Genomic DNA, 11225 nt, shown 5'->3' on the forward strand with positions numbered 1-11225 from the left:
CATAAAAGCTGAATGCAGCTTCTCCGTGTCTGGTTCTGACTCTGGGAACTGATAAAAGACCGGATCCAGATGACCTGAGGGATCTGGAAGGTTCATACTGGGTCAGGAGGTCACTGATGTATTTTGGTCCTAAACCATTCAGAGCTTTATAGACCAGCATCAGAACTTTAAAGTCTATCCTCTGACAGACAGGCAGCCAGTGTAAAGACCTCAGAGCTGGACTGATGTGGTCCACTTTTTTTGTCTTAGTGAGGACTCGAGCAGCAGAGTTCTGAATGAGCTGTAGTTGTCTGACTGATTTTTTAGGCAGACCTGTAAAGATGCTGTTACAGTAGTCAAGCCTACTAAAGATGAATGCATGGACTAGTTTTTCCAGGTCCTGTTGAGACATCAGATCTTTTATCCTTGAAATATTCTTGAGGTGATAGTAAGCTGATTTTGTTATTGTCTTAATGTGTTTTTCTAAGTTTAGGTCTGCATCCATCACTACACCCAAATTTCTCGCCTGGTTTGTGGTTTTTAGGTGTATAGATTGAAGTTCTCTGGTGACCTGTAATCGTTTTTCTTTGGCGCCAAAGACTATTACCTCAGTTTTGTTTTTGTTTAGCTGGAGAAAATTGTGGCACAACCAGTCATTAATTTCCTCGATGCATTTACCAAGAGCCTGTACAGGGCCTCGGTCTCCTGGTGACATTGTGATATATATTTGTGTGTCATCTGCATAGCTATGATAGTTTATTTTGTTGTTCTTTATAATCTGTGCCAGTGGGAGCATGTAAATGTTAAACAGAAAGGGTCCCAAGATGGAACCTTGGGGAACTCCACATGTGATACTTGTCTGCTCAGATGTGAAGTTACCTATTGATACAAAGTATTTCCTGTTTTCTAAGTATGTTTTGAACCAGTTTAGTACAGTTCCTGAAAGACCTGTCCAGTTCTCCAGTCGTTTGAGTAATATGTTGTGGTCAACTGTATCAAATGCTGCACTGAGATCCAGTAAAACTAAGACTGACATTTTTCCACTGTCTATATTCAGACATATGTCATTGAACACTTTGGTCAGAGCGGTTTCAGTGCTGTGGTTCTGTCTAAAACCTGACTGGAAGGCATCATAGCAGTTATTCTGTTTTAAGAAGTAATTGAGCTGTTGAGAAACTGCTTTTTCAATGATCTTACTTAAAAATGGGAGATTTGAGATCGGCCTGTAGTTGTTCATTTGTGTCTTGTCAAGATTGTCCTTTTTCAGTATAGGTTTTATTACAGCAGTTTTTAGTGATTCTGGAAACACACCTGATATTAAAGAAAAGTTGACGATCTGTAACAGGTCTGACTCCAAAGTCTTTGAGACCTTTTTGAAAAAACATGTGGGCAGGACATCTAAACAGCAGGAGGAGGAGTTCAGTTGACCTATGATGTCCTCCAGGTCTTTGCTGTTAATAGGGTGAAACTGTTTCATGGTGTTTAAACAGTTTTTCGGTGGACACAGTACATATTCTGGATCTGCTGTTGATGTACCAATTGCTTGTCTAATCTTTTGGATTTTTTCTGTGAAGAATTTGGCAAAGTCATTGCAGGCCACGGTCAAATGAAGTTCAGCTGCCACTGACACAGGAGGGTTTGTTAGCCTGTCAACTGTAGAAAATAAGACCCGAGCATTATGGCTGTTTTTAGTGATGATGTCAGAGAAGTAGGACCTTCTTGCACTCCTCAGTTGTAAATTATAATTGTGAAGTTTCTCTTTATAGATGTCATAATGAACCTGGAGGTTTGTTTTTCTCCATCTGCGCTCAGCTTTCCTACACTCTCTTTTTTCATTTTTCACTAGTGTGGAGTTTCTCCATGGAGACTTTTTCCTTCCAGAGATAACCTTCACCTTAATGGGAGCAATAGTGTCCATTACATTTAACATGTTAGCATTGAAGCTATTGACGAGCTCATTGACTGACCCTCTGGACAGGTCAGGTGTTAATGGGAAGACCTGGTTAAAAATCGCACTACTGTGTTCAGTTATACACCGTTTTGTGATCACTGCTGTTGATATATTTATGTGGGCTGAGATTGTACTTTCAAAGAAAACACAGTAATGATCAGACAGGCCCACATCAGACACAGTAACCTTTGAAATGCTCAGGCCCTTGGAGATCAGTAGGTCAAGAGTGTGTCCTCTATTATGTGTGGCCTCTGTTACATGCTGAGTCAGCCCAAAGTTGCCCAGAGTGTTACTCAGGTCTTTAGTCCCCTTGTCCTGAGGGTTGTCCACATGGATGTTAAAATCCCCAACAATAATTACACAGCCGAAATCAACACAGATCACAGACAGCAGTTCACTGAGGTCATTAAAAAAGTCTGTGCAGTATTTGGGAGGCCTGTAAACATTAAGAAACACAACTTTGGATGGGGCCTTCAGCTGTAAAGCCACATATTCAAAAGACTGAAAACTTCCAGGAGATAGCTGCTTACATTGAAATGATTCATTAAATAAGACAGCAACCCCTCCTCCTCTCCTGCTCACCCTGGCCTCACTGATAAAACTGTAGTTAGGAGGGGTCGTCTTGATGAGAACAGCTCCACTGTTACTTTGGTCCAACCAAGTTTCAGTTAAAAACATAAAATCAAGGCTGTGCTCAGTGATTAAATCATTAATTTAAAATTTTTTCCCAGCTAAAGATCTAACGTTTAATAAAGCCAACTTAAGTGTTTTAGAGGTATTATTTGCCCCCTCGTGTTTGGGAGCAGTCTGTGGCACACAAGGTATGTTTACTATATTTAAAGATCTTTTAGGGTGCAGCTCTCTGTGTTTTGACCAGGCCACATGTCTCCTTCTGTCACCTAAAAGTACAGAAATTTTAAAAGTAAACAGGGTCTCAGCTTCTCCTGGGAAAAGTCACCACTGCCATAATCCTCGCAGCCCGGACCCTTCACACATCACACATCAGACTGCGGAGACAGGGCATGAAGGTGGTAAGGAGGAACTAAGGGGGGCGAGGCTGGGCAATGTGACTTCAATTGCTCTGTTGAGGGTGGGGCTCGATGGCGAACCTTTGGCTGCTCTGGTGGGGGGTTTATGGGGGACAAAAAGGGATTGGGCAGATCTGAGCCCAGCATTGACCCGCTCCATCATCTCCTCAGTGAATTTCAGGTGTGGGGAGGAGGGAGAAAGGGGGGGGGGGGGGGGGGTGATGGCCTGGCAGGGGTTTGGGGGAGAAATATAAATAGTTCATATAGAAATATAAATAGTTGTCATTTGTTTAACAATGGAAATGCATATGGTTTCTAATATCTTATGCAAACTGTTACAGTGCTGGATTTATATATTAAAGTGAGCCAGTCAAAAGCTCAGGTTTCAGCTTTCGGTTTCAGCAGAGAGCAAAAACTGAAAGTACTCTGCAAACAAAGTACTCTGCAAGTTTTGACAAACCTTGACAGAGAAACTTTTTGTGTTCAGCCTTGTTTTGAAGATATGTTTCTGCGTTATGAGGCTGAACAGAACAGATTCTCTGTAAGTCATGTAAGTCTCATCAGTAACCTCTACAGGTAAGTCTGTGTGTGCACAAGCTCTAGTAACTGTGTCTTTAGCATTCAGTGGTACTATAATTAGGAAAATGAGCGATGCTCAGCTTTACTGGGATAGTCCTGAACATAGAAGTTTTTTTCATCCTTGCAAATGGAAAAAACAGACTGCTAAGTATTGACACTTTAAACACAGCTTAAGAAAGTTATCAGGTTGATAACACATTTCCACTGTTTAGTGCATTAGTATGTAGTGTTAGTATCAGGGGCGTAATGTTACAGCGATGGTTAGTATAGTCTGGAGGTGGGTAAAGGACACCTAAGGCTGAATGCCTTTATTGCCCTTTTTATTATCTTGACTAACCTCTCCCAGTGGCTGCAGACATTGGGATCCTCCAGGTTGAGGGAGGAAGCGATGCAAGGCAAGTTACAGAAGACTACAGTCAGCAAGACTGTCCTGTGGAGCAACAGTGGTGTAGTCATCTCTGTGAGGGCTGCACCTTCAGACAAGGAAGGAGGAGAAAACACCATTTAAGTTTCTGTTGTCTGAAAGACAATCCGTAAACTCTGATGATTGTAAGCTACCAACAATCCCTCGGGGTATTTATTTATGCAATTACTTATTTTTGTACTTATGTCATTCTGAAATTTCCAAATCCAATATCATTGTCAATTCCTAATACATTCAACAGGTGTGAAAATTTAAAGAAAAAAAAGATTAATTTAAAAATTTGTATTCCTCTGTTTTAATTAAAAAAAAAAAAAATAAGTAAAACATCTGTGCTTTACTATGTTTGTAGTCTATATGATCCTGTTTAATTTTGTTCTCGACATAATTGTTAAAAGTCAAAACCAACTACAATGTTAAGATTCTCTGAGATCTGTACTTTTCTCATGTCTGAAAGGGCACCAAATATAGCACATCCTTCAGAGTGTAAATGGTAGATAGAAAGCACTTAGATGTAAAAAGTGCTTGTGTGAATGGATGTGAATGAGGCTTTGAGTGCTCAAATAAAGTAGAAATGTGTTATATAAGAAACAGTCCATTTACCAGAAGTATGAACATGTATTTGACACGATTAATTATATTGTAACTGACATAATTTGACTTTAACATAGATCCTGTTTTAATCAGCTATTCCAACCAAATGCTTGAGATACAGAATCTGAACTTTTCAGCTGATACAGATGTGTACAAGATTGTTTGCCCACCTATGAAAATTTCTTTTGTGCAGGGAAACAACCTAGACCCAGTTTTTGCTAAATCACTGTTTGAGGTTTTCTTTCAAAATCTTTACAATTTTCTTTCCTCATGGTTCTTTACACTTTGATGTGAACCTGTTCCCAGTTCCAGATGCACTAAAGCATTCCCACAGCCTAATCCTCCCACTACTGTGTTTCACTGTGGGGATGCTGTTCTTTGGGTTGAACACCTCTCCCCTATTTAAGCATAAATATAAGCAGTGTCTCTGCCAAAGAGCATTTGCAGTATGCATCATCTTTCTCCAGGTTGTTCTTAGCGTACTAAGGAAGGGCTTGCAGCTCTCTCAATTGATTTCACATGCAGACTTTAAAATACATTTAACCCTTTCACACACAGTGGTCACTACAGTGCACAGCTATTCAAAGGCTGTTTTCTTGTATTTGTGTCAGTGTTGATAGTATACTTGCACATAAACCACTACATTGGACACTGGTGCGTCAATCCATACCCTGCCAGCCACTCCAAAGGTGATGTTGTCCACCTAAGTGGACATGTAAAAAACTCTTTGAAAAGTACATGTTTAAAAAAATGAAGGCTTAAGGTGAATAAAAATACTTAAGAAAAAATCCTGATTGAGGTTGTCATAATTCATGCATGAAAGGGTTAAATGATTTTCTGACATCATTACTGGGAACTTGTTCTTGTTTTTAATATGACTCTTTTAGCTATTTTAATGTGTTTTTTTAATTTTAATTTTATTATGCTGTCTGAAACAGGTCTCTCTTGTAAACGAGATGTTGAGTCTTAATGACAATGAAGTCTCAACCGGTATAAAAAAAAAGTTTTTCTTCTTGGTCTGCAATTTCACAATCCATTCCTGTCAGGGTTCTGTTCAATTCAATTCAATTTTGTTTATACTGTCATAAATCACTACAGTCACCTGAAGGTGCTTTATATTGTTAGGTAAACACCCTACAATCAAAGTTCTAGCGTCTTGTCAGTGTTCCGACAAGTTGTTCTATACATAAATCTATTACATTGTGAGCAGCAACAAATTTCTCAAGTCTAAAAATTTATTTTGTTTTTGACAAAAAAAACAAGTGACAGCTCAAAATCTTGTTGAAGAATTTCTATTTCAAAAACCAGGACCGCCAGGCTGGTCTCGCCACTGGAGATATAAGCGCCTACAAAGCGGCTTTATACGCCATTCGGCGCATGGTGAGGGATGCCAAACGCCGGTATCGGGAGCGCATAGAGTCTCGCTTCCACCAGGGCGACACACGGAGCATGTGGCATGGACTGCTCACCATCACAGATTGCAGTTTAGCTGCTCCATCACTGAATTTATTCTCACCTCCTTTAACACTTTGGCATACTGCTGCCACTGCAAAGGACAAAGGCAGACTACAGCATGTAGCCACTCCACTGAAAAGGTGAATGACTGCAATCTGCCTTGCCTACAAGACATGTACTCCTTCATGCAAGTGAGACAGGCAATCAGGATTGCTACTGACTCTTCACCCGGGCATAAATTGTGATATTTCCCTTTTACAGGAGGTTGTGGTCCATCAGAACCAACACCTCATGGCACAAGAAGACGTCGGACTACGTAACAACACCCCCTCACTTAACATGTTACAACAACACACTTATTTACTCAGGCTACAATAACTTTCCCACTGGACTCAATACATGCACTTTGCACACACACACACACACACACACACACACACACACACACACACACACACACACACACACACACACACACACACACGCATACATATTTCTTAAGGTAGGTAGTTAGTATATATTCCTAATGTATTTATTTATATTAATATTTATTTTGAGATGTATATATTATATATATTGTAAATACCATATATTCTATTTCTGTACCATTGATTTTTTTGCACCACAAGACCAAGACAAATTCCTTGTTGGTCACAAACTTGGTAATAAACCAAATTTTGATTCTGAATACTCCAAGAATACCTTAGGTAGCTGAAGACAAATGGTGATGAAGAACAGGAAGAGGAATGATCATGGATGACTAAGCTGCTGCATAAAATGTACCACAGACACATAGAGGAAATCCCTGACATAAAGAAATCCTACCAGTGGATAGAAAAGGCTTGCTTAGAGGCCAGCACAGAGGCAATGATAATAGCAGCACAAGAACAGAGCCTAAACACAAGATCCAGACGTTTACCACAGCTGACTGGATCTAAGCTGCCAACTGTACAAGGGTGCCCTGGAGGCTATCCAGCACATACGAGCATCACATAGTATGATGCAAGCTTGGACCACATATAAGAGGCAAAACCAAATGACTGGGATAGTGTGGCTTGAAGACTCGAAGTCTTCAAGTCTCAATCGGAGAAACCACCAAAGTTTGTTGAAAACAACGGGGATAAGGTCCTGTGGGATTTTGAGTTGTAGACAGATGAGAAGCTGCTGGCCAACTAACCAGACATAGTGGTAGTTGAGAAGGACCAGAGGACTGCAGTTGTGATAAATATGGCAATCCTAGTAGATAGCAACATCAAAAAAAAGCAGCACAAGAAAATAGAGAGGTACTAGGGGCTGAAAGAACTGCTGGAGCAAGTCTAGAAGGTAGAGTCCAAATTGGTTCTTGCGGTAATAAGAGTATTAAGAGCCAGGCACAACACTGGAGGTCTCTATCCAGAATAATGCAGTCCTAGGAACAACCAAGACAGTGCGCAGAACCCTCTAACTCCCATGTCTCTGGTTGAGGACCCGAGCTCAAGGATCAAACACATACCACCCCCAGAAGAAGATTTTAACATTACATGTTGTTACAGATAGAAGGAAATTGTGAATTACTTTTGCAAGCTAAGTTTGCCGATGCACAAAATATGCCTAAATAGAATTTAGGTAATAAGTTTATGGGTAACTTTTTTTTAATCTAACAAACAAATATAGATATGAAAAGAAATAAACTAAAATAGAAAACAGCTGTAGTCATGTTGTTTTTCATACATATCAGCATCTTCAGTGGGGTTTATTGTGAACATTTAAAAAAGACTTTTGATGAGTTTGGTTAGCAAAAAGTTCTCACGTTTACTCATTTTTATCAGTCTGATAGTTTAAAAGTGTGGCAGGGTGTGGATTGTGGCTCAGCTGCAGGGGAGGGGTGGAGCAGTGGTGTCAGGGTGTGGTGTCAGGGGAGGCTGACGCACACCTCAGCTCCATCAGCTGATCATGTCTCCCATGTAAAAGATGTGCTGGGACCTGAAATGGTGCGTTGTGTGTATGTAGCAGCTGAAAAGCTGCAACAAAAAATCCCAAACAATAAAACATGTAGCAACGTGCAAGCTGTGTGTGTGTGTGTGTGTGTGTGTGTGTGTGTGTGTGTGTGTGTGTGTGTGTGTGTGTGTGTGTGTGTGTGTGTCCTCATTCATGTCACAAAAAGTTAATGAGATTCTCAGAAAAAATGAGTCGACATATTGTTATGTTTCCTTTTGTGAATGCTGTCTGTAAACAAATTAATGACAAATTACTTTAGCTCTACCTTCTGTTATCTGGGTTCTCGAGAAAGTTAGAACTCAAAATGTGCCACTTCTGCACAGGCACAATTCACACACAGTGATCACAAATATTTCATGATCTTTATAGCTACCCACCTTGCAAAACACAAACTTTATGATTCAACATCATGTGACACATTTAGGGGACATATGTAAATTGTACCAAAAAAAGAAAGAACTGGGTTACAGTATACTCAAATGGGAAGGACCTGAGAAAGCGTTGTAGCCTGCAAACACACCATTATTTTTTAACTTATTTGTAGTCAAACTGAAATTAGGCTTAAACTTCCCTTCAACTCTCCCCACCAATAACTATATTTAAAACACATAACACAAAGTATCGTCAGTTTAGCTAAACTAATAAATTTAGAATTAAATACTGAACATCAACCTCAACTCAAACCTATACTATAAAGAAATCGTGTAAGATCAGTGAACCAAAATTGTGCTAAACACTCATTCAAATTATCAATGGTTAAAATCTCCTTAAGAGTTTCTAGAATTTGTATAAGAGTCCAAATTAAGTATGGATGACCTTTTTTAATAGTACACAGACATTAAATGACTAGCGCATCACACTTCATGGCAGTGGTGGCCAAGCAAAATGTTTTGAGGTCAACACTTCTGGCCAGCCTTCTTTCAAAAATACTGGCTAATGGAGTAAGCCTACAAGATGTCTCTAGTAGCTGTATGGGTAGTAACATTGTGTCTGTTCAGGCAGTGTATTGGATACTGGAGCCAGTCATCTCTGATTTCATTCTGCTGAAAGTGGGCACAGCTGCACTGACCAATGCTGAAATCCTCCCCACCCCAAGACAACTGCACTGCTATGCACATAAGGGCTATGCTGTATGCGTGAAAGAGCTCCAGGCACAATGCTAATGAAATGGATTAAGCTAGGCTGCATAACTTTGATATACTAGCAGTCAGGCAGCACAGCATTGAAGGCTCTCTCTATGCACAAAGGAATTCCAGAAAAGCAGATCTGCTGCTTGAAATCCCTGAAACAGTCAGGCTTTAGCACAGTATTTATTTGCAAACACATGCAATTTTGACGTCAATTCTCTCCTTTTAGAATTGGTGTAAATGGTACTAAATGAGATGTATAAATATGAGCAATTACTATACTCAGTTTTCTTTAAGCTAATTAATTTAGAAAGTTTTTAAAGTTATAGCACCCAAGTCTGTCGTAGAGTTGTCTGTCGTCAGAACATATTTTCAGTACTGCTAGTGTAGTACTTTTGCATTTTCAGTCTGCTACTCTTTAAAAACAAAAGAAAAAAAAACAAAAAAAAAAAACAAGAGAGAGTTTCGAAGCTAGGCGCTTTGTACTTTGATTTCACCTACTGTGAAAGTATTGAAGATGTCAAAGATAAGCATGTAAACAAATAGGTCTGAAACTCTAAACGGTTCCTATCTGACCATTACTCAGTGTTTACAGCTAGTAACCTTTGCAGTTGGTGGTTTAAACCACCAAAATGTGGAAATGGGTGATTTTGAGAGGTGCAAATTATTAAACCCATTAACATCTCTCGGTCACTATTTTTTGCCCTCCTTTTGCAAGATATAGTTCAAATCTAGAGTTTAAGATTGCAAAACCCCAACAGCATTTACATCTATGAAAAACGTGCAAATTGAAAGCACAACAGGAATAAAGTTTTTTTTTCTTTTTTCTTTTTTTTTTCCCGAAGATCTTAAAAGAAAATTTAACATCTGTATCGCTTGCCAGCTGGCCAGCACACATCAAAAATATCGTTGTTCAGAAATATTTTTTAACTTTATCTATAGCAAATTCTTGTCCAGTCATTTACAGTTATTACATAAAAATATCACACAGATCAGTACAATACATTACCTTCTCTATGAGCAAAACACGATCATGCCACGGCTGTCGATCCGTCCTTCGGTGTATGAGGTTGATATGTCCAGTAGTTAAAAAAAAGACAAGAAAAGGAAAAAGTGTTATCCCCCTGAAACCGCTTAAGAAATAAATCATAAACTGAAATTAAAATTAAAAATAACTAGTGGAAAGCGCATTAGTCGAATCGTTTTCTCAGATTTCTACAACGTTTCGTCGCCAGAACGATAAACTTTTCCCATTGTCAAAATACTGGTGACCAAGTATGTGACGTCATTGATGCGGCATCAACAGCATCTTTCTGAGGGTAGCAACACTTTGACTCTGCTGCCACCTGCCGCAAAACACCATCCCATTAGAAACACATGATGAGTACGTCTCATCTACACAGAACAGGAACACAAACAGAATATACAATACAAACCAAGGACTCATAATAGCATAATTAAAAATTACACGATATACTGAAATAAAAAAAAGAAAATGATTTATTTTTCTTTTAAATTTAATTCTATTGATAAAATTATTCCAAAAGATAACAGGGAGTATATCCCAGTGGTAGAAGCTTTAATGTAATAAGGCCCCAGGTAAAATTTCTTGCTCAATAAATTGTACATATAGTCTCTGTTGTCAGCAAATCAGAGAATTATGTTTAAAATTCAACACTTAAACAGCCTAAACCTAGAGAGTTGTTGGTTTTTTAGATTTTAAATATGCATTTTGACATTGATCAGAGTGGAGCATCACATTTATTTATGTGTTCAAAATAAATATTAACGTTAATCATAAAATAAAGGAAACCTCATTGTGAGTAGATGGAATTGCATTGTTTGCTGTAAAAGGCAAAACAGTAATCTGCTAGTAAACAATAAGCTGCAGATTAGAAGGAATGAAATTGTGCTTCTTGTTGTTCTAGACAAAATAAATAAGCTGTGCTTTGGTCTCCCTCTGCTAACCATTGCCTTCTAGAGCTCACATATGAGCTTTTGCCTTTATAAAGATAAAGGTTGTGAAGTTGGTCATTTAAAATAGCTACGTCTTCTTTTTCAGGAGATATCATTTGGAGTAATGAGACATTCAATTTTGGAAATCAAAGTTTGTT

General features: G+C 38.9%; 1 protein-coding gene across 2 annotated transcripts in view; it reads right to left on the reverse strand.

Annotated features, from left to right (window-relative positions):
* megf10 (multiple EGF-like-domains 10) overlaps positions 1 to 10373 on the reverse strand; it is a 58075-nt gene extending 47702 nt beyond the window's left edge. For both annotated transcript variants that reach the window (XM_084936184.1, XM_084936183.1), the window contains exons 1-2: positions 10121 to 10373; positions 3875 to 4010 (exon numbers count right to left, since the gene is read on the reverse strand). In XM_084936184.1, coding sequence (XP_084792310.1) covers positions 3875 to 3993 — 119 coding nt within the window. In that variant the 5' untranslated portion in view covers positions 3994 to 4010; positions 10121 to 10373. The remainder of the gene's footprint in view (positions 1 to 3874; positions 4011 to 10120) is intronic.
* Between the last annotated feature and the right edge of the window lie 852 nt (positions 10374 to 11225).

This window comes from Perissodus microlepis, chromosome 7 (assembly GCF_051167445.1).
Source record: "Perissodus microlepis isolate ML-2025 ecotype Zambia chromosome 7, ASM5116744v1, whole genome shotgun sequence".
Classification (NCBI taxonomy): Eukaryota; Metazoa; Chordata; class Actinopteri; order Cichliformes; family Cichlidae; genus Perissodus; species Perissodus microlepis.